At 38.8% G+C, this 24,638-nt stretch overlaps 1 protein-coding gene across 3 annotated transcripts in view; it reads right to left on the bottom strand.

The window, feature by feature from the left end:
• The window catches only part of VEZT (vezatin, adherens junctions transmembrane protein), a 67,363-nt gene that overhangs the window by 31,054 nt on the left and 11,671 nt on the right, over window positions 1–24,638 (bottom strand). For all 3 annotated transcript variants that reach the window (XM_055118189.1, XM_055118190.1, XM_055118191.1), the window contains exons 2-4: window positions 10,297–10,431; window positions 5,896–5,982; window positions 585–760 (exon numbers count right to left, since the gene is read on the bottom strand). In XM_055118189.1, the coding sequence (XP_054974164.1) occupies window positions 585–760; window positions 5,896–5,982; window positions 10,297–10,431 (398 nt within the window). The remainder of the gene's footprint in view (window positions 1–584; window positions 761–5,895; window positions 5,983–10,296; window positions 10,432–24,638) is intronic.

Below are 24,638 nucleotides of genomic sequence, written 5' to 3'. Positions count from 1 at the left end.
TCCTAGGAAAAGGAACCTAATAGTTCCATGTATATTTTTAAGCTCTGATTCCATTCAAATATGAAGAAAAACAGATTACAGCCGGGAACTTTTGCATAAGTACTTGAGAAATTTTAGGATAGTGTGAATCACCAGACTATATTCTCTTCTTAGATGAGAAAGCAAGAGATAACTGTTTACTACTCTATTCTTGGTGTCTCTACAATATGATTATGATGTAATCAATTGTAAAAAATAAATGACAAACTGGCTAGGCCTGAATGCACACATATAGAGCAGAACAGGTAACTGAGATTTGGGGGAGGGGAGTGCATGTTGTATTTGCTCATGAGATGGTGCACAGGCTAATACTGAGTTGAAGGTATGCGAAAACCAAATGGGATTTTCCCCCAGGATTCACTGTACATAGTACTTACTTAGAAAGGCACTTTAAAATGTTTTACCTTCTGGAATATCATGAATAACTATAGAAATATGGAAATTTATGGAACGTGTATTATGCCTGAACTTCAAAGAGCATAATGACCATTTCCTCTGCTAACGTTTCATAGGTAAGCCAAGGAGAGCTCTGTTCTGGATAGTACCAAATATTAGGGGTTGCGAGGGAGCGGAGAGTTGGGAGGTGTCCATTTTCCTGTTGCTGTGTTTGCCCTGCAGACAGGATGCTGGGATCAAGCAGCTCAATCAGCTCCACATCCTCTTGTAGCAGGACTTCCTGTTCCAGGATGGTATGTAGTGAGTCGAGTCGGAATCCAACATCCTTGCCATTAAAACACCGGAAGAGAGGTATTAATACATACACAATTTTATATTACATGCTAAGCCTCTACTGTGTTAATACACTTTGGAAGCATTATTTTCAGTATAGACTGAAATCAGAGAGAGAGAGAGAGAGAGAGAGAGAGAGAGAGAGAGAGAGAGAGAGAGAGAGAGAGAGAGAGAGAGAGAGAGAGAGACTCTTGCCCCCACACCTGGCTGTCTTCAGGGCCCCTTGGAGGGGGTGGTTTTCAGTTTCCCTCCCTACCCAGAGCAGAGCCCCTGAAGCTGCAGCCAAAGACCTCTGGGGTCCAGCCAAAGCCATGCTCAAGGCCCTTCTCCACACATTCGGACGAGCCTCATGCATGAAGGAACCAGCAAAGGAACCCAGGTGTGTGGGACCCGGGGCTGAGACCTCCAAGCGTGCTCGGATGGGGACTGGGCCTCTTCCACCCAGATTCCCCATTTTCCAGTAGCTAGGCGGTCACACCCAGAGACTGACCCCGGCACTGTGTAATCCCACCAATGGCCAACATCCAGAGACTATAAAGCCAAGCTCCTGGAAGCAACATCTTATAGCCTAGTTCTACCTCTGGGAGAACTATGCAAGCTACTGAAAGTTTCCTGCCAACATGGGAGAGCCTCGCAAACTCCCCATGGCGTATTCATATGGCAAAACCAGAAACAATGATGAGTCTCATTCCCCTGACCCTGAAAGAGCCTCCAATGCGGCACCACTGGAAAGGACGAGTAAAGAGAGGCTTCTAAAATTTCAGGGCTACTGAGACCGCTCGAGAAATTCGATGATCAATGGGATGATGACGATGATGATGATGATGATGATAGACAGAAATAAGTAACAATCCAATCTATCTTAAGTATATTTTATTTTCACTCTAAAAGCAAAATAGTGCAGATTGAGGTAGGCATTACTGAGCTAACAGATGTGAAGAAAAAAATTTTCACAAAGAGAAGTGGAGGTAGACCATTTGCCTCCTATGTATTGAGGTCCTGGGTTCAAGCCCTGGTACCCTTCCACCAAAAAAATAAAATAAAATAAAATAAAATCTGGCAAAGAAATAAAAATACATCATCACAAAACACAAAATACAAAATTAAGTGACATGTGCATAGCACTTTGTAGTTTACAAATTTCTTTCACATATATCAGTTCATTTCTTCTTTTTTTGATATGTATTTACTATGGAATATCTTACATACGTGAGATGCCATGCTTAACACCAAGGACAATAAAAAAGTGACAAGACATAGTGTCTCCTCTTAAAGAGTTGATAGTTTGAAGGAGAAGACTAAAAAGCAAGCAGTTACATTATGATATGCAAAGAAGTTAAGGTATTATAATGAGATACTTAAGAGGGTGGGGTTGAAGAGATCCAGGGGGTAAGGCACTTGCTTTGCAAGTGGCTCACCAGGTTTTTGTCCCTGGAAGCATATATGGTTCCTCAAGCAGCATGAAGAGTAATCCCTTAGTGCAGAGCCAGGGGTAAGTCCTGAGCACAGCCGGTGTGATCAAAAACATAAAGCAAAAAGAAAGGAATACTTAGGGTATTAAGAAAATGGCATACAAGTGCCATGTGCCATGGCTTGCAGTTAAGTCAGAGGTGATGTAAAAGAGGTGATGCCTAATTCTGACTTTTAAAGAATGAATAAGAACTGACCATATGGAGGACGCAGAAGAGCAAAATGGAAAAGATAAAATGTTCCCTAGTTTTCTATCCATTCCAAAGAAAAGAAAACAAAATCCAAAGAGATTAAGCGACTACAGAATTCTGATTTTAAATACTGTCTTTAGTTTTGATAATTATTTCTATTATATTTAGGAATAGTAACCCTATTATATGATAAACAGAGAACTTTAAATAAACAAAGCTTGTAGCAATAAAGTAAAAAACAATTCCAAGGTTTGAGGGCAGTGGATTTACTCTTAGTTAAGCATTTCCACAAAACTGACTGCATTCGTAGGGAATCAGAATGAAGACTGAAGACGATACTCAACAGCCCATGTGTATACTATGAGTACATGTCACCTTGATGATGGCTTTTAAATCACTTTAAAACAAGGTTTTAAAATTAGCCTTATTTGAGTACACTTATTTATTTTCAATTATAAAAAATACCATTTTCTCAATGCCAATATTCTTTGTTGAATGTGTCTCTCTCTCCATCTCCTGACATAGCCTATTAATGCACCTCAGTCACACCTTTGTCTCATATATGAATCAATGCCTCTTCTATTGAAAAAACAATATTGATTGTTAGCAACCACTTAGTTATTCCACACTCCTCTGCATTCTCATAGAGAGAACAATGTAATTTACTTTAGGCTACTAATTGGGATGGGAAGAAGAGAAAGAAGAAAGGCAGAAGGTGGAGTATGGTAACTTTTCAAGTAATCTTTGAAACAAATACATATTAGCCTGACTGGTAGATTTCCCAATCAAACATGGCCTTATTCCAATAAAAGTTGAAAAGCATACATTTTCATGAAACCTCTATCTACCCACATAAAGGCAAGTTCAAAGAAGCCTAACTAAAAGCCTAATGAAAGCTAAGGCTGACAGAGGGGCTGTTAGAGCCATAATAGAGAAAGGGCCTCTCTCTTCAAGGATGCTATTAGGCACAAGCTGTTAAATCTTATGAACTTTTAATCTTTTGTGGGGGGGGAAACAGGGACACACCTCGTGGTGCTCAGGGCTTACTCCTGATTCTGTACTCCTTGGCAGGGCTCAGGGAAGCATACTGAGTGCTGGGGATCAAACTTAGGTCAGCTGTGTGTAAGGCAAATAAACGCCCTACCAGCTGTACTATCGCTCCAGCCTTTTATGAACGTAGGAAGTTTACGTACAAATGAATGTCAAAGGAACCATGGCATTTAAACAACTAATGCAGCATTATATTACTGATTAGGTGGAATCTATGAAGAATTTGAACAACCTTTTACTAATCACAGCTACAAAATTAGATGAAATAATGATGAAAGATTAAACTAATGATGGGGTTAAAGAGACAGCTCAATGGGCCGGAGGATATGTTTTGCATTCAGGAGGTCTGAATTAGATCCCTCGCACACACTTGGTCCCCAAAGTACAGTCAGGAGTGACCTCTGAGTCACAAATGAGAAAGGCTTGTGAGCCCTGTCTGGTGTGATCCCCAAACCAAAATTAAATCATTAAGGGTTTTCTTCTTAGGAGCCAGAGTGATAGGACAGTGGTTACAGTATTTGCCGTGCAAATCCAGGTTTGGTCCTTGGCACCCCATATGGCCCCAGAGCCCAGGCAGGGGTGATCTCTCTGATACTGATGATAGGGTTGAGGTCGGGAAAATTGTACGCATGGAATTTGATCGTGGCTGATTGTAAAGTTGGGTGTTATGAATAACTATAAATTATAGTACCTCAATAAAAACACATTTTTTAAAAAAGAGCTTTTTCGAAATGAACAGAAACTTTACCAAGGAGAAATACGAATGGCCAAAAGGCACATGAAAAAGTGCTCTACATCACTAATCATCAGAGAGATGCAGATCAAAACAACCATGAGATACCACCTCACACCACAGAGACTAGCACACATCCAAAAGAACAAAAGCAACCGCTGTTGGAGAGGATGTGGGGAGAAAGGGACCCTTCTTCACTGCTGGTGGGAATGCCGACTGGTTCAGCCCTTCTGGAAAACAATTTGGACGACTCTCAAAAAATTAGATATTGAATTCCCATTTGACCCAGCAATACCACTGCTGGGAATATATCCCAGAGAGGCAAAAAAGTACAATCGAAACAACATCTGCACATGTATGTTCATCGCAGCACTGTTTACAATAGCCAGAATCTGGAAAAAACCCGAATGCCCCAGAACGGATGACTGGTTGAGGAAACTTTGGTACATCTATACAATGGAATACTATGCAGCTGTTAGAAAAAAGGAAGTCAAGAATTTTGTAGTTAAGTGGATGGGCATGAAAAGTTTCATGCTGAGTGAAATGAGTCAGAAAGAGAGAGACAGACATAGAAAGATTGCACTCATCTATGGTATATAGAATAACAGAGTGGGAGACTAACACCCAAGAACTGTAGAAATAAGTACCAGGAGGTTGACTCCATGGCTTCGAGGCTGGCCTCACGTTCCGGGGAAAGGTCAACTCAGAGAAGCGATCACCAACTACATTGTAGTCGAAGGCCATGTGGGGGAAGGGAGTTGCGGGCTGAATGAGGGCTAGAGACTGAGCACAGCGGCCACTCAACACCTTTATTGCAAACCACAACAGCTAATTAGAGAGAGAAAACAGAAGGGAATGCCTTGCCACAGTGGCAGGGTGGGGTGGGGGGGAGATGGGATTGGGGAGGGTGGGAGGGACACTGGGTTTACGGGTGGTGGAGAATGGGCACTGGTGAAGGGATGGGTTCCCAAACTTTGTATGAGGGAAGTATAAGCACAAAAGTGTATAAATCTGTAACTGTACCCTCACGGTGATTCTCTAATTAAAAATACATAAATTATAAAAAAAAAAATAAAAAAAAATAAAAGAAGTTCAAAACAAACAAAAAAAAAAGAGCTTTTTCCCCCACCCATGGCATAAATTATATAACATTCTTTAATTATAAGATCAAGAACTGAGGACTGGAACAAAAGCACAGCATCAGAAAAGATGAAATCAGGTATTTCGCTCCAAATGATGCCAAGTGAAATGAGTCCTAAGAAGGAAGGCAAATACCAGATGATCTGGCTCATTTGTAGAAACAATGAAAGGGAAGAGACAGTGGTCCATGGATATTGGAAAACCTCCTGAGATACTGTCAATGAACTGAGAACGGAAGCAGTCACTAATATACTCTTACCGCAGAGAAGAGTACTGTTCAGGGAGGAAGATGGCATAGGAAATTAGTGATGGAATTAATTAAACTGACATTAACTACCAAAATATTCTTAAAGTAGCCAATAATCTCTTTGAAGAACTATGAATAGTACTGGGTCCAAATTCATCTGCCCCCAGTTACTGCAGAATTTCAAATCAAAATCCGTCACTGACCAAATCATAAGCAAACAATCTGTGATTGTTTTTTCTTACTAATAAACTGGAACTCTGAAAAATTACCAAAAGAAAAAAAAAGAGAACACTTACCAACTTATGAAGTAAGTCATCTTTCTTATTGGACTGAGAAAAAATCCAGCTTTTGATGGTTTCAGCCACTTTTAACAGGATGCCTCGCTGAAGGATAGAATAACATTAATATGGATTATTAAAGCACATTCCCAAAGCAGAATTTCAAGTAACTTAGTACTAATTAACCAGAATTTTTGTCAGATAAAGGGAGAAAAAAATCATTCTGGTTATATGTTTTATGGTACACACACATACTTGGGACTCTAAACTAAAGTTTGGAATGTGACCTAGAAACTTAACATTTTTCAATTTTTTAAAGAAATTTTCTGGGGTTAGAGAGATAGCAGAGGTTAAATATCAGACCATGGTTTGACCCTCAGCTCCACATATAGACCCCAGGTAACACTAGGAGTGATCCCTGAATACAGAGCCAAGAGTAAGCCCTGAGCACCAACCAAGACCATCATTTTTTTTAAATCTTTTTTTTTTTTTAGTGCCAGGAACCAAATTCAGAGCCTCATGTGGAAATGATGTTTACAGAGCACGAAGACATTATCCGGAATGTAGGTACTCACTGGATACACTAATTAATATCTATGTAAATCTGATGATACAGATTCAAAGGAATACCACAAAGTGCTCCAAATTCTCAAGTATTAAAATATTTCATTCTATAACACTACAATGGAAAATAGTAGTACTTTAATCCACTTTAGAAAACAATTTATAGAAATGAGTCTTATTATAAACCCCAATTTCAATTTATCTTAGCAGCCCATTTGATATTCCAGGTATTGGAAAAAGGGTCATGGGAATAAAAATAAATACACATAACTGCTGTTTTCCAGAACTTAGTTTATAAAAAATAATATGAAATTACTTGGAATTCAGCAAAGACAGAGAATGGACATAAGTGGTTGATGTGGACAAAAAAGTAGAGGATATTGCTCAAAGAAAACCAGCAGAGAAGAGGGAGGTCTGAAGCCATACCCTCATGGAAGGAACATTTAAGAATTATCATAGGAAGGGCTGGCAAGAGCACAGCAGGATGGGCATTTGCCTTGCACATGGTCAAGCCGGGTTTGATCCCGAGAACCGTATGATCCCCTGAGCCAGCCAGGAGGAAGCCCTGAGCACCACTGGGTGTGGCCCCAAGCCTCCTTGCCGAAAGAATAATCACAGGAAAGTCAATCAGAAAAATATACAGAGGATGAATATTCGTGATATTTATACAAGTACAAACAACTAAGTAATAATCACATTAAAAAAAAAAATTAACCCCCAGGCACCACAGGGTATAGCTCTGTAGGCCCCAGCACTGCAGGGACGGCCTGGGTATCCTGAGCACTGTGAGGATGGCCTGGGTATCCCGAGCACTGCGGGGATGCCTTGGGGATCCCGAGCAGCATCTCATCATGGGCCCCTGTGCCAAGCCACCAGCCTTGCTGACTGAGAACTGCCGGCGAGGCACGGGGACTCAGTGAGGCCCCTGGACACTGCTTGGGAGACCCCCCAGTAAAATAAAAGTTAAAAAAAGTAATTAGTACAAGTGACATCATGAACTCATAAAATATTATTTTTCAAAGAAAATAACTGGTACTTTGGGTCAGAGAGATAGTAAAGGGATTAAAGAATATGACTGACATCTACCGACCCTGGGACAATCCCCAGGGCAACATAGCCTCCCAAGTGTCACCAGGTGTAGTTCTGGAGGCCCCTAAGCAGCAATGGGATAATCAAAGGTCCCTTAGGGTCCAAGCAGCCCCACATCCTCAGGCCCTTGCATTAAACTATTTGCCAGTTGGCAGAGAATTGGCCAGGAGGGGGTCCCTGGACCCAAAATAAAATAGTTTGTACTTCACAACTTGGCCAGAAATTGGAAGCAATTTATTTCCCAAGAAGAAACTTAAAAAACTCCAAGACATCTTTCTAAAATTGAGCTGCCTCAATTTTAGAAAAACTTCATTTTGGAAAGACAGAAATTATTTATCTGAAATGCATTTATGTAAGGACTAAATGAACTTTTATAAAATGCCAATTTTATAAATAAAATTCTCTAGCTAGGCATTTTTTGAGGAGGCCCAAATTTAATCTTTTACTTATTTATAAAACAGTCATAATTTTTTTTTTTTTTGCTTTTTGGGTCACATCTGACGATGCACAGGGGTTACTCCTGGTGGTGCTCAGGGGACCATATGGGATGCTGAGAATTGAATCCGGGTTGGCCGCGTGCAAGGCAAACGCCCTACCCGCTGTGCTATTGCTCTAGCCCCAACAGTCATAACATTTTTATAATTAAAATTAGCCATCAAAAGTGAAAATGATCGATCCCTGTGTTCTTTGTCCTAAGATCCTAGTAATTTCAAATCCAAGTATTAATCTGTAAGTGAGCCATTAGATAGATCACTTAATCTGTAAGTGAGCCATTAGATAAATCTTTCAAAACCCAGGTTTTCCAGGAATACTCATATTTGAGAAGGACAGGAAGATGAAAGCATTTAAATACAGAGGACAAACCTGGCTGGTAGATAATGGATTTTAACTTCCCTGATTCCCACCTTTTAAGTGATAGTTGAGCAACATTTATCTGGTGTTCCCAGCATCGCTATGCCTGAACATCACAGATCAGAGCACTGTCAGGCGCCTGCACTTCCAGGTCATGTATTGCAAAGAGTGAACCCTGTGTCAGGAGCATAGCAGGGAATGACCTCCGGGCCCCTCATAAAAGTTTACTTTGCTAATGCAAATGGACCTTGCTTGGTTGCCTCACATTTTTTGGGTTTTCTACAATGTGACAAGAGAAAGAGACTCATCCTTTCACCAGAGTAAATGTCTATGTGAAAACTTCAAATGCCTCTTCCCCAAAGTAACTGAATCTAGTAATGAAATACTGATTAAACCTGAGTACTTGGACCAGAACTATAGTACAGTTGGGAGGGTGCTTGCCTTGCATGTGGCTGACCCAGGTTTTATTTATCTCCAGCATCCCATACGGTCCCCTCAGCACCACCAGGAATAATTCCTGAGTGCAGAGCCAGGAGTAACCCCTGAGCATTGCCGGGTGTAAACCAAAAAGCAAAAAAATATTTAAATAGATAAACCAGAATACTCAAGGAATGAGGTAACATAGCTGCTTTTTTTTCCTTGTAAAATTTGTATTCTTTTTTATTTCTTTTCCCTTTTTTGTTTCTTATGTTTCTTTTTCTTTTTTTTCTCTTTTGAATTCTTTTAGAATTCCTTCTGTATTAGAATAGTTTCTTATTTTAGTCACTATGGCTAATAGAAGATAAATGAATATGGTGAATGCAATCTGTAGAATTTATAGAAAAATGCATTTTATGTCACTGTCACTGTCATCCTGTTGCTCATCAATTTGGCTGAGTGGACACCAGTAATGATGCAAATAGTGAGACTTGTTGTTACTGTTTTTGGCATATCGAATATACCATAGGTAGCTTGCCAGGCTCTGCCATGCAGGCAAGATACTCTCAGTAGCTTACCAGGCTCTCCGAGAGGGGCAGAGGAATCAAACCCAGGTCAGCCATGTGCAAAGCGAACGCCCTACCTGCCGTGCTATCACTCCAGCCCCATATGCATTTTATATCTTTTATAAAATATAAATGAATCTGGAAAATGCATTTTTTAGGTATAACTTTAGTACCTCAGCTATAAATACTGTACCAGCAGGTATGAAATATTTACTGTACGAAATTAATAATATAGATATAAAGAAATCAGAAATTGAGCAAATATATCCATATCATCATGAATCTCTAAAACTGCTCATATCAATTTTCTGTTTTACAATTTGTGGTGTCTTTTTGCTGGTGCTGTTTTGTTTTGTTTGGCAGGGCTCACAGCTTACTCCTGACTCTACTCAGGGATCACTCCTAGTAGAGCTTTTGGGGAACATATGGCCTATGGTGTGCTGGGGATCAAATCTGGGTCGGATTCGTGCACAGCTAGTGCCCTATCTACTGTACTATCTCCCCACCTCTGCTGTCTTTTAAACAGATATTAAAAGAAAAAATTTTCAGTTCCAATAACTGAAGTATCCTAATAGTTCAACTTCTGTTAAAGCTTTTTCATATATTTTTCTAGATCCCTTCAGAAATTTTCAATATTTAAATGAATTTATATATGTGTATATATACATATATATTGATTTTCATCACATTATTTCCTAACCTTATATAAATTATCATGAAATAGTCAAAAAACAATACTATTTTGTGTTTAACCTAAACAATGAGTTCTGTACTACTGAAGAAAAAGATAGTCTCACCAGTATGTGGGGTTGCTTAAAAGGCTTTTTTAAAAAAAGTTTGTCTACTGCTTGTAAGAATTATAAGAAAAATGAGTTTAAATAGGTAATAAAGAACAAAGACTAAGCCATAGAAAATGAGCATTTTTTCTTACTTTTGGCTGAGTTATTGTAGGAGACTTTTGTTGTTCCTCTGTGGCTGTGCATTTTTCTGGTACTGGTGACAGAGATGAGCATATTTCAAAATCTGTGTGTCCCAGATCCTGCAAGTATTGATAAAGTGGAGAATTCTGAAAGACATAAAAGGAAAGCAAATTTTAAAATAATTTCTATCTCAAAAGTCAAATTCAATACCAAACTTCACTACTGTAGCCAGGAAATCCAAATTCCTTAAATCTTCTTCTATAAAGAATTCAATCATCTGCTATAAATTCCATTTAGCATTTAAAAAAAAAATCAACAGAGTTCTACAGAGAAACCCAAAAAAGGAAAAATCCTAACTAAAACACATGGATTTTTTGAGTAAGTACCAATAAACAAAAATGAATTTAGGAATATAAATAGATTTTTCAAGCAATTTTTTGTCCAAATTTTTGTAGTATTAGAATAGTTTGCTTCAAAATAGTCAATCCTGCTATAGATAGATCCTTAGAAAACATACAGTTGAAAATAACTATTACTTGAAGGCAGGAAATTAGAAGTGATTGTAGTGCTTTCATTATAATTTGGAAGTGTCTGGTTTGGGCCACACCTGACAATGACCAGGGGCGCATGTGTGTTGCTTTAAACCGGGATAGCCATCAGTAACATGCAAGGCAACCACCCTATGTCCTGTACTGTTCTTCCAGCAGTCATCATTTTATAACATCATCACATTCAAGGATACATTAAAAAAATGTGTATTATCTACTGTACGCCCAATATAGTTAAGAACTTTAAGGGGTGAAGAGATGGTATAGCAGGTAAGACCTTTGTCTTGCATGTGGCCGATCTGGGTTAATACCTGGCACCATTTATGGTCCCCTGAGAACTCACAGGAGTGATCCCTGAACATGAAGCCAGGAGTAAGTCCTGAGCATAGACAGGTCAACTCCCCCTCACCCCTCCCCAAAACTTTAAAACTCCATTCTGGAATTGCCTGCACATATTGATTTGGAATTGTGTTACTTCTTCACTTATAGGGCTCTCTCTCTCTCTCTCTCTCTCTCTCTCTCTCTCTCTCTCTTCTCTTCCTTCTTTCTATCTCATGTCACATACTTCCTAAATAAAATTATTTTGTTTCTAAACAAAACAAAAAAAAACTTTAAAATTCAAAAAATGTTACTCAAGATAAACTATATTCCATATACAAAACACAGGACACACGAGAGAAAGTATGACTAAAAAATGCATTGACAGATGGTTAAGAGCACAAACTGGAACCAGATTGTAGGTTCAAATCCCAGCTCCTCTTCTTTCTTAGTAACTGAATAGCATATAGAAATTTATTAGTCTTCTGTGCTTCAGGTGTCTGATATAAAACTAAGAATAACAGTAACACAGGACTTTTTGTTGTTGTTGTTGTTGTTTTTCTTTTTGGCGATGCACAGGGGTTACTCCTGGCTTTGCACTCAGGAATTACTCCTAGTGGTGCTCGGGGGGCCATATGGGATGCTGGGAATCAAACTCAGGTTGCCCAGAACTAAAAACATATAAAGCACTTAGAACAGTCCCTGGCACATAGGAAGCACTCACTTTATAATTGAAATGTATATAAGCTATGTGGAAAGAGCACACATTTCGGAACAGACCAAAACAATCACCTTAACCCCACCAGAAAGATCATTATTAGATGAAAATTCATTGAGAATCTATTTTCTGGCTAACTAGCTAATTTTAATTTGAGCTTTCAGTCTTCTCTAAAGCACAAAGTTTGTACATGTTTGAAAAATAAACTTTGAGAAACAATGGTACACCTACACAATGGAATACTACACAGTGGCCAAAAAAAAAATGAAGCCATGAAATTTGTTCATGCATGGACAGACATGGAGAATATCATGCTGAGTGAAACGAGTCGGAAGGAGAGGGACAGACATAGAATAATTGTAGTCATTTGAGGGATATAAAAAAAACACAGTATGGGACTAATACCCAAGGACAGTAGAAACAAGGCCAGGAGGACTGGTCCATGGTTGGAAGCTTGCCACAAATGGTGTGTGGAGGGGGCGGGGTGGGGAGGGGGAGGCAGTTAAGACAGAGAAGGAACCACTATCACAATGACAGTTGGAAATATCACTCGGGATGAGAAGGGCTGAAAGGAGGTAAAATGCTGAAAGGAGAAATGCATATAATAACCTTTCAGTACCTGTATGAAACCACAATGCCCCAAAGAAAAGAGAACAGTGTCTGTCATACAGACAGATGGGGCGGGGGAGGGGAGGGAGGGAGGGAGTGAGGAGAGCAGTGGAAGGGAAACTGGAGACATTTGTGGTGGGAAATGTACACTGGTGAAGGGAAAGGTGTTGAAACACTGTATGACTGAAATCCAATCATGAATAACTTTGTAACTGTGTAACTTGTAACTTGGGTCATTCAAGAAAATAAATAAAATAAAATAAAATAAAATAAAATAAATAAATAAATAAAAACTTTGAGGGCTAGAGAATAGTTAAGGGCTTAAGGCATGTCTTGCATGTAGCTGACTCTGGTTTGAGTCCCAACCACCACCAGGAGTGATCCCTATGCACAGAGCCAGAAGATCCCCACCATTGGGCATGGTCCAAAACCCTAAAATAAATACATATAAATAAACTTTGAGTTAACAAAATATGTATATGTTAAGAGATACAAGAACAACAAACACCAAGACAACAACAAACAACAGCCGCTAACACACTACAATAGAGCAAAACTTAACTCATCATTTTGCTGAGTTTTTCAGTTAGGGTTCCTACAAACTCTATTTTTCTTTTTTTTTGTTTTTTTGGGTCACACCCGGCGATGCACAGGGGTTACTCCTGGTTTTGCACTCAGGAATTACCCCTGGCGGTGCTCAGGGGACCATATGGGATGCTGGGATTAGAACCTGGGTCGGCTGCGTGCAAGGCAAACGCCCTATCCGCTGTGCTATCGCTCCAGCCCCTCCTACAAACTCTAAAAGGTATCACTCTCATCTTTCTCATCACTATTGTTATTACCACCTCATAGATGAAGAATCATTTACTTAGGACCCTACTACACTACCTAAAATAGCGAGAAGCTCTACAGAAGTTTACAATAAATTAATAATTTCAGGATTATATTGGTGCTGTGGAAATAGGAAGAAGTTAGATAGACTTGGGGGAATATATGCCTTAAATTTGGAAAAATGGGAAAGAGTGAGAATCTGTTGGACTGATAACAAGATGCTAGGTATCAATTTGAAAGAACAGAAAAATGAGTCAAATATCTCCCCTTTAAGCAATCTTGTTGAGGAAAATATGCAATATGTATATATATGCATATATTGCATATATATGCATATATTGCATATATATGTATATATATATGAAGGAATGCTTTTTATCCCTTAGGTTTTAAATGTTTAGTGGCACAAATGGCTCAGCTTTATATCACTCATAACGTGTCTTACGTACTGCCCTGAAACTATGCAATCTGTATTTTCAAATAAAACTATGAACCCCACCCTGCCCTGCCCCCCAATGAGGCAAAAGAACAAAAATGTTATTTCATTTGAGCAGACTTTCTGAAGTTTACATACTTAAAAAAAAATCCAAACGTGCTTTAAAGGCAGTGGGATCATTTTTTCAAGCGAACTCCCCTGGGGAAAAACAATAAATACTGCTGATCAAAGTGAATTACTTCACCTCTATGGTCGCTGGACTTTTTCTGTGAAAGATCAGATAGTAAACATTTTAGGCACTGCAGGCCATATGGTCTCTGTCACGACAAATCACCTCTGTTGTGTGAAAGCAGCCAAAGATCATGCACAATCCACAAGTGTGGCTATTCCAATAAAACTTTATGGACAATAAAATTTGAATTTCATGTCTGTTTAATGATTCAGAAAATAAGATTTTCTTAATGTTTTCCCCAATATTAATAACCATTAAAGTGCACTCTTTGCACCCTGGCCGTATAAAATAGGCAAAAGGGAAAATCTAGCCCAAAAGGGAAAATCTATTCCTTTGCGAATCCCAGTTCTCCAGATCCTAAATGCTAATTTCTCTGGGAAGAGACTTGAGCTCCAGGCCAGTGGAGCAGCGAACATCTTCCTATTCAAATGCTAATTACCTTTCCTCAAGGCACCCTTAGCTGATGCTGTGTCAGCAATGACCCAGATGTCCCTTCATTTCCCAGTTTGTCACAGCACAGAAAATAACAGAATGACTGTCACATACATTTTCTGACATGATTAGGCAGAAGAGAAACAAAGGACACTTTCTTTTCTGTATATAGTGTCTGTACTTAAACTCAGAATTTACATACTATTTGTGTCAATATAACCTGGAATACTTGTCATTTTTAAATTTCACAAAAACAGGTGTATTAATCATTTACTTTGCATATTACTGATAATATCAAACAGTTTTACCAGTAGCTTAACCTGCTCTATCTCCAAACAAGTTTTTCCTCATGAACTCTTGGGCTGGTTTTACAATGATATATCCATTTATGCTATCAAACTGTGAATGATGCCTTGGTAGTTCTGGTTGCTACCCCATCTTTAGTTACAGAATTCATCACTTTCATCCTAAAAAGTACTCTTTCATAGTTCTGGAAAAGCATGACTTGCCAAAGCTATCACTGTACATTTTTTGCACGTTATTAATTAAGAATTTGACATTTCAGAGCAGACAACCTTTGGAGACTAGGAATGAAGATTCCTCAGGCCCAATATAGCATAATTTCAATCATTATTGTGCTTCATATTTGTACTTTTTAAATTCTGGGTTGTTAGTACAAATCATATCACCTTCTAACACATATAAACCCAAAAGGCATAAACAATAAAACTCTATTCATTATTTTTGTGATAGTGTAAACTATAGCATTTATCTTATTGCATTACTTTTATTTTTATATTTTGATCACTTCCAAGCCAAAAGAAAAATTTTATAGTTACCAATTATGAGGATGGAGCAATAGTACAGTGGGTTGGTGCTTGCCTTCCATGCAGCCAACCCAAGTTTGATCCCCAGCATCCCATATAGTCCCCAGTGCCTGCCAGGTGGGATTCCAGAGCATGGAGCCAGGAGCAAGTCCTAAGCACTGCTGGGTGTGGCTCCAAAACCAATACACAGAGAAACATTACCAGAGATGAACATAAAGGCTTTAGAGTAAAATTACTACTTAAAATTAAAAAGTATTTGGAGGCAGCTGGAGTGATAGTATAGTGGGTAAGGTGCTTGCTCTTATAAAATATGGCATTATAAAATATAAACTGACATAAAATATGATATCACAAAATATGAATTTAGATTATAACACATTTATTAAAATTTTTGATAAATAAAATAAAAATTATTGAGCAGAGAGTATTACTTTATATTTTTGTATATCTCTTTATTATTTCGCTCAATAAAAGATAGCTAGATTCTTGGAGTTGCTTTTGAATTCAATCTGGAAAATTATTGCTACTAGATTAAAGCAGATGAATACTGGGCTTTTAAAAAGCCCATAGTTGGAAAAAAATCTTTCCTTTCTTTCCTCCCTATTTCCCACCCTCCCTTTTGTCTTTGGGCTACACCCGGCTATGTTTAGGGAACCACATGTGGCAGCAGTGATCAAACATGTGTCTGCTTCATAAAGCAAGCACCATAACCTATCTATCCATACTATCTACATACTATCTCTATATATACTATCTCTCTGGTCCAATATTCTTTTTTGTAATAGTATTATCCAAGTATAGCCATAATAAAACTGGATAACTGGCAACAGTTTTGAAACTGTTCTTTTAATATGGAACACATCATATTGATGAGCTTCTCATGCTTTGCACATATACAAGACAATGAATGTAAAAGGCATATAAGGGGTCGGAGCAGATCAACAGTACAGCAGGTAGGGTGCTTGCCTTGAACACAGCCAACCCAGTTCAAACCCCAGCTCCACATATAGGTCCAAGCCCTTCCAGAAGTGACCTCTGAGCACAGAACCAGGAGTAAGCCACGAGCAACTCTGGGTCTGCCTCCCCACCAGAAAAGGGTAAATAAAAAGCAGTAAATAATGTTTTAGTATTAAAACATGATCATTGACTATAAAATAACTAAGGCTTAGAGAAACCATCTCTGGCAGTGCTCAGGGTTTACTCCTAGCTCTATGCTCAGTCATTCCTGGTGGTGCTCAGAGGACCATATAAGGTGCCAGGAACTGAACCAGGATTTCAGTTCAGTCCATGAAAGGCAAATGTCTCATCCCTTGTACTGTCTCTCTGGCCCTAAAAGAATTTATTTTCAGTTTTTATTTTCTAGCAAGATAATACTCCAACTTATCTGTAAGACTCTGTTCTGACTCTATCTGTAGGTTTGAGGCCATAAGACTTATAAACAAATAAAATAATATTTCCGTTCACATAATAAGTATTACTATAGGTTGATTGATTGTAACCTCTAGAAAGGACCTTTTTTTTTTTTTTTTTTTTTTTTGGCTTTTTGGGTCACACCTGGCGATGCACAGGGATTACTCCTGGCTCTGCACTCAGGAATTACCCCTGGCCGTGCTCAGGGGACCATATGGGATGCTGGGATTTGAACCCGGGTCGGCCGCGTGCAAGGCAAACGCCCTACCCACTGTGCTATCTCTCCAGCCCCTAGAAAGGACCTTTTTTGATGTGAGGATAAGGCTGAGTAAGTGGTGATAGGTAATTTCTGTTAAAACTTTTTCCCTTGGTTCAAGCAAAAGAGAGCCACATATGTTTCAGTTATCTGCTTTTGTTTTCTTCTTCAAGAAAAATTATTAGCACTAGACTCAAAACTATAATTTTGTAGTACTGGAGAATGTGACTGCTGCCAAAAGAAATATGAGAAACCTCTAACACAGCATGTGGGAGCTTTTCCTCAGGAAATCTTTGTGGTTCACTATTCCTGTAAATTTTAGCTGAGAGAAAACACATCACAGCATCAGAAAGAATTTTGCTAAATGAAAGCTAGCCAAGTCTGGTTGTACTAAGATTATTCTGATGCCTCAAACATATTTTTGCAAGAAAAGTAAACAAAAATAGATAACCCCCAAATTTTTGCTGAACAGGAGTTTCAGGAAAATGGTCACCAAGCCCTACAGTACCTGTACTTCCATGCCCCCATCATAAATATATCAGATTCCACCAGAGGGGAATCAAGTTGAGCCACTTCTTTAAAGCATTGCTTTTTTCTCCTCCTTGATTCAAGGTGCATTCTGTAGACACACCAGTACCATCACCTGTTTGCATTTAAAAAGTAAGAGCCATGCAGAAACGGAGAGGATGGGTAATAAGAATGGTTTCACTGCTAGTTTCTTTCTTCTGAAGGGCCTAAAACTTTCACTGATAGAGCTGTAAATTTTCAGGTTCTAGGCGTAGAGAGGAAGGAATAAACATGGAAGAAAGTCCTAAGAGAGAGGTGTATTAAAAAAAATGATAGAGCCAAAGCTGGAAATTAAGAGAAATAGTGAAAATAGTTGACATTCCCTGTGTTGTTAATGAGCTAAGCATTTCGTTAAACGATATAATGAACCCATTTACTATAAACAACAACAAACTTCTAAGGAGGTATCGCCATCATGTCATAACTATCATTTTAGAAGGAAAACTGAGATGCATAGAGGTTAAATAATTTATCAAAGGTCGTCTAGTTGAATAGAAGGTAGCTGGTCTGGGTCCCTAGCCTATGAATCCTTACTTGTTATAACAAAGTTGTATCTTACAGAATACATTAATGAGCTAAAATAGAATTCGCATAATTTAGATTTTAAATCACCAAGTGGACTTACACTTTAAAATTACTTAACAGATTAGAAATCAAAAATAGGTTATTATAATTCTGACAATACATACATTTACTTCCAATTATTTTTTTCAGCTGGGCAATAATTTATTTGTATTGTGCCTCAGATTATACAAGCCTAGAAACCGCTGCAAAGAATTCTGCAGTTATAAAATCAATAGCATTCTATTCTTTTTTCTTTTTTTTTAAAGGGAAGTGGGCACTCTGGTGATATAGTATTGGAATATTGTATGCATGAAAAGTAAAATAATAGTATTGTAAGTTATGATACTTCAGTAAAAGAGGTCAACTCTCCCCTCCCCAAAAAGGCTTCATTGTATGAAAATCCACTCAGATATGAAGGGCACTTAATTTCAAATCTAAGATTCCTTTTTTCCAACCTCCTTTCCTTTTGTTCTGTTTCCTCCCCCTCCTTCCTTTTTTCTTTCTCTTCTTCCTCTCTCTGTCTCTAAAATTGGTCACTCAAAATAGGCGGGGGAGAATACAGCACTCTAGTCTCACAAATTACAAATTACTTTATTATTTTTATCAAATAGCACAGTGGCCGGGCAACAGTACAGTGGGTACACTTGCCTTGCCTGCAGCTGACTAGGTTCGATCACCTGATCACTGCTGACACCCAGTGGTCCAACTCTCCCCCTCAAAAAACAAAACAAAACAAAAACAAAACAAAAAGCAGTTAAGTAAAAAATAAAGCAGTGTGTTAGATTTTTTTAAATCCTTGTTTCCATCCTGAGTTTGATCCCCAGTTCCACTTGGTCTCTTAAGCTTGCACAAGGTTGATCTGAAGATGCCTCCAGCCACTTCTGCTCCACTGGTGTCCCTACCCCCTACACCCCCCCCGCCCCCGGCATTGCATTCTCAGGCCCTAGACTTCACCAGGGTGGTCCCTGGCACTGTATGCTCCTGCCATCAGCCTGGTTGGCCAAATATTCTTTTGGGAGAAAGTGGGGCTTCTGAGCACCAACTGGGAGGTTCCCTGTTCCACTGTGCAGGGGCGGTGGGCGCCCTCTTTCCACAAATCTATTTTTTTTTTTCAGGCTAAAGAGAAGCTCAATTGGCTGAGCATATGCTTTACATGCAGAAGGCCTGAGTTCTGTCCCTGACACCACAGAGTCCCCTAGAGCACAGACAGGAGTGACCCTCTGAGCACCAAGCCCGGAGTACTCCTGAGTATCACCAGGCTTAACCCCAAACATTTTTTGGGGGGGTGTTTGGGCCACAACCAGAGGTACTCCAGGGTATTCCTGGCTCTGTACTCAGGAGTGATCCCCGATGCTCAGGGTACCATACATGTGCCAGGGATTCAAACCATGCTCCCAGTTGCCAAAAGCTATAGGGATAATACCTTCTGCACTCTCTTTCTCTCCAGCACCCAAGAGCCCACAAACTTTATTTTTTTATGAGTTTTATACATTTTATTTTCATAAAGTAGTTCATAGTAGTTCATTACAGATAATATTCAAACACTCACCCAACCAGCGAGCATCTTCCCACCACAATAAGAGGGAAGTGTGTGAAGGTTGTTGTATTTCATTCTGGGGCCATTTAAGCCCGTATATACAAGAATACAAGCAAGTATGTTAAAACCAAACACACGTGTGCTACTTTAGGTACATCAGTGGGCTTTAGGTACATCAGTACTGCATCACTCTCTTCCGGGAGCTTTATTTTATAGTCTCTGGATCTGGGCCATTGATGAGATCACATGTCGCTGGGGGTGTGGGGACTGCCAAGATACTGGAAAACTGGGACCTCAGTGGAGGAGGCCCAGTCCCAACCTAAGCAGGCTTGGAGATCTCAGCCACAGGTCCCGCATACCTGAATTCAAAAGCCCTAAAACTAAAAAAACAAAAAAAAACACCAAAAAACAAAACAACTTACAGTACTAGAAAGAAAATATGATCAACAAATGATACAATGAGCCCATATAAATGAGAAAAAGACTTAAAAAAAAAGACTATAAAGAGGTACTTAAAATATATATACAAATGGATAAATACAAATGAAAACAGGTTACCCTTAGTTTCAAGAAGTTCAAACTGTTGGAGTTGGAGTGAAAGCACAGTGGGTAGGGTGTTTGCCTTGCATATAACTGACCCAGGTTCAATTCCCAGCATCCCATATGGTCCCCTGAGCACTGCTGGGAGTAATTCCTGAGTGCATGAGCCAGGAATAACCCCTGTGCATTGATGGGTGTGACCCAAAAAGAAAAAAAAAAAAGAAGTTCAAATTGTAGCATATTTTTCTCTGGTAGTGGACAACTAGTAGGAAGCTGTTGATTATACTTAGTGTTAACGAGTATGAGGAAATGTGCACATGCATATATCCATTTACCTAGCACTTTCACTTGGCATCTAATCTACGGATATAATAAAAATAGGTTTATATACTGTAATGACCCCTCTAATCATTTCAAGATTCTTTTGTGAAGTGTGCATTCTCCACCCTGGATATCTGCCTCCTCCACATCTCAACCTGAGATATGTATTCTCAGCTTTTTCCCTCTCCAGAGAAGCCTTGTTTGTTATTCATATTCTTTCTGTCTCCATCTCTATCTCTGTCTCTCTCCTCACATTTCTCTTAAGTAAATTTCTTTAAATAAAACTATTTGACTTTGCTAAAAAAAAAACAACCAAAAAACACTTCAAAAAGTCAAATATACAGTTTCTTTATGTATGACACATATTTACATATATTTATATATAGATCTAATTGTACTGAAAATGATCTGGAAGAAAAGTGATTACAGCAGTTACTCCTGGAAAGGAAAGGGGAACTGGGAAAGATTAAGGGAGGACTGATGCTTTCACTTGAGCATTTGACATTTTTATAATCAGAATATATTCATGTGTTATTTGTCTGGAAACATGTGGCCAATCTAACACCTGCTTTTTTTAAAAAAAGGGACTGAATTTTTAGTTTAGTAAATGAATAGAATGATCTTGGTACTTATCTCTCTCAAAACGAATGAACTTCTCAACTATTACAAAGTTCCTTTATTTAAAATGTCAGCCCTGTATCAAAGTCATGCACTTAGGTTCAGTAAAATGCGACCTATTGTCGGTTGTGATTTAATCTCTGCAAGTCTATATCAAACACACACAAAAACAATAGTAAATACAGTTAGCCCCTAATAGAAATTTGAAGGCAGGAAGCTCTGACACAGAAGACTGAAAGAAACTGTTTAATGAAGAAACATTGTTAATGAAGCCAGCACATATCTGTAAACCTGTGATTATCCTGGCCCGAAGGACCCAGAAGACCATTCCCTTGTTAAGAGAACTCATTAAATTATTTATAGGTAACTTCTCTTTAAAAAAAAAAAATTGTACCAGATAGGGTTGGAGACATAATACAGAGGCAAGACATTTGCCTTGCATTTGGCTGACCTGAATTCTATCCCTGGCACCCCATACGGTCCCCTAGCATCTTCAGGAGTGATCCCTGAGTGCAGAGCTAGAAGTAAACCCTGAGCAACACTGGGTGTGGCCCCAGAGAAAAAATTAATTAAACAAAAACTTGCACCTGGTCGGAGGGACAGTTGAGTGGGCTGAAGTGCATGCTGTGTATGCAGGAGGCCCAGGGTTTCTCCCCAGCACCACATGGTCTCTTGAATACCACCAGGAGCGACACTGAGCACCAATAGATGTGGGCCAAAAGCCAAAAAAAAAAAAAAAAGGAAAAAAAATTTAAACAGAATCATTAGGGATAAAAAATATGTAACCAAAGGGATCTGATAGAGAATATTTGACTGGAAATAGGAAAATAACAGGCTATTAGCTTTAAAACTGCTTTTAAAAAAATCTTTTATCTTTGAACACATGTTTAAAGCTATAGATCAAATATATGTCAAAGAGAACTTTTAAAAAATTTTGGAAAAGGTGATCTGCCTGTTGTCATTTGCTATGATTTGCTTATTTCTTTCCAGGTTAACTGCAAAACACCAGGAAACGAGCTGATTAGGAAGAAAGTCATTACCAAATCACAAAGTGCTGGTTTTTCTCTTTTAAATAAAGAAGCTTCTGGCATGTAAAAACTCAGTCACAAACAGTCAAACCTTATGAATTATCCTATTACTATTATTGTTAACATATTACTTCTTTAGACTTCACTTACCTTTCATTTAGTACCATCAGAAATTATAATTTAAAATAACTACTTGTTCCTCCAGTCTTTAAACCATGAATTATGTCACAGAACAGTGCCTTGCACATTTAAGATAAAACAGGAAATGCTTCTTGGCATTTACACATTTCAACATAGCTATGTTCTAAATTACCATGCCAAACGCCTCAAATCCAAGCATTAATTATTCCTCAATATCAGCAAAGCAAAATCCAATCTCAGCATTCAAAAGATGAAATAAGCTAAAAGGGTCATAAAAATCAGTCCAGCTAATTAAACTACTCACAGACAGCATAGTTCTAACTTCTCCAATTGATCTAGATGAAAAATGTACTGCCTCTTGACCACAGCCTTTTGATCTGTACATTTCTGCCTTTGATGGTTCCCACTTGTTTCTCCAGAAGAACTACACTACAAAATGGCCACTGAACTGGAGGGCGTGCCTTCACCATTACTAAGCATTTTCCAATCAGGAGCAGCTCTCTGAAAAAACCTGAACATAAATTCTACAGTGCCAGTGCCACTCAATATTACTCGGTAACTGCAAAAGAATCAGAGACTGAGATGTTTTGTGTGTGTATGTGGTTTTTCTAAAATGCTTTCAAATGATAACATTTGTGTTTATTCTTTAAAAAAAAATCTTTAAACCAGCAGCAGGTAAGACATCTATTCATTTATTTTCCTGTGCGCAGGCTTCTAATATTTTCAACTGAAATGGACCCTATCCAATTACACATACATAAAATGTTATAAACAAAAGTTTCCAAAGAATAAGTTGAATTTTTTCTATATGATAGCACAGATGTCCTTTACTACAATAAAATCTAAGTCCAAAACAAAATGAAAACCAAATATATCCGTCAAAATAAGAGAAGTGACAGGTGCAGCAGCTTATATACTCAATTGACTGAAAGAACAGTGAAGTGGCTTGACTGAGAGGAATTAGCAGCTGAGCTCTCCTTGGTTCTGATCATCGATACCTGGTTAATCAGCCAGCATGTACAGAGCACTCAAAGGGTGCAGAGCAGAAACAAGGAACTAAAACTATCATTTTCAACTGGAAATAACAAGAGGGAAAAAATCAGAGCCAGTCAAACACTTTGGCAAAATGCTGGGTGTAAGAAGAGCATATAATGAACACTTAAGATGAGATTTGGGTATTATTAGAACACATCCAACCTTCTTTCTTTCTTTTTTTTTAAAGGCCACACCTGGTGATGCTCAGGACTTACTCCTGGCTCTGTGCTAAAGGATCAGTCCTGATAGAGACTGGGGGACCATATAGGGTGCCAGGGATTGAGCCCAGGTGACTTGCATTCAAGGCAAGTGCCCTACCTATTCTACTATCACTCCGTAGGCCTTACTCCTGGCTCTGGCTCATTCCTGGTGAGGCTCGGGGAACCCTATGGGGTGCTGGGGATTAAACTTGGATTGGTCAGCAAGCACCCTACCTGTAGTATTCTTCTTCTTTTTTTTCATCCCAAATGATAAAAAGGGGGAGAGACAGAATTTGGAGTTAAAAGGACTTTCCCTCAAAACAAACAAAACAAAAAACATACAAATTAAAAAAACAACAACAACACCTTTCCCTCAGAATCCTTTTATCAGCTGGGGAAAAAGAAAAGAGAAAGAAAGATAGGATAAGTTAAATACTCCATTTTAATAAGGTTAAAGAGATGAGATTAATGGTTGCAGATTAATCAGCAAAATCTCAACACTACATATAAGCTGCCAGATTCTGTCACTTAAATAAAAGACAACAGTGATTCAGAAATAAAAGAGATTCCCAAATATATTATTTCAAATGAAAACAAGTGGGCGCTTTGATCTGCAAAAGTGGGAATCCCATGTCTCAACAGAGAGAAGCAGTATTCTCTCTGATGGTTGGGAGGCTCGCGTGAGTCTCCCTCTGTGTCCAGCCTGAACTCTGATCCTTTTCTCCTAAATCTTGACGGCATGGTTTGAGGCTGGGAACTTGGGGATCAGCTGATACAACAGGAAAACAAAAATTAAGTTAGGGTTTCTGATCTGAAATAGCCCAAATAAGCGGAATCTCTTCCTGTATTTCCTAATTAATGGACGCCTCTAAGGGCCTCATTTCCTTTACTCAGCCTATTATATTCGAGAAAAAGTTCATACCAAAGGCTGGTTTGGTATAATCTTTTGACTATTAGTAGTCTACTTTTATTAATTGATATATTTTTTCTCAGGGTGCTTTTAAATTTTAGCACCCTTAGTGGTAGGGTTTCATGTGTAAATATGCCAGCACCACACTCTTCACGAGTGTGTCTCCCCATCCCCAGGCTCCTGCCTGCCAGCTAGTGCTGGCCAGGGCTAGAGGGCAGCGCCCATACTATGAGCTGCAGCCTTCACATACTCAGCAGTGATGTTCACAGGGGTCT

The sequence above is a fragment of the Sorex araneus genome, chromosome 10, assembly GCF_027595985.1.
Source record: "Sorex araneus isolate mSorAra2 chromosome 10, mSorAra2.pri, whole genome shotgun sequence".
Taxonomy (NCBI): Eukaryota; Metazoa; Chordata; class Mammalia; order Eulipotyphla; family Soricidae; genus Sorex; species Sorex araneus.
This window is presented reverse-complemented; position numbering and strand designations above follow the sequence as displayed.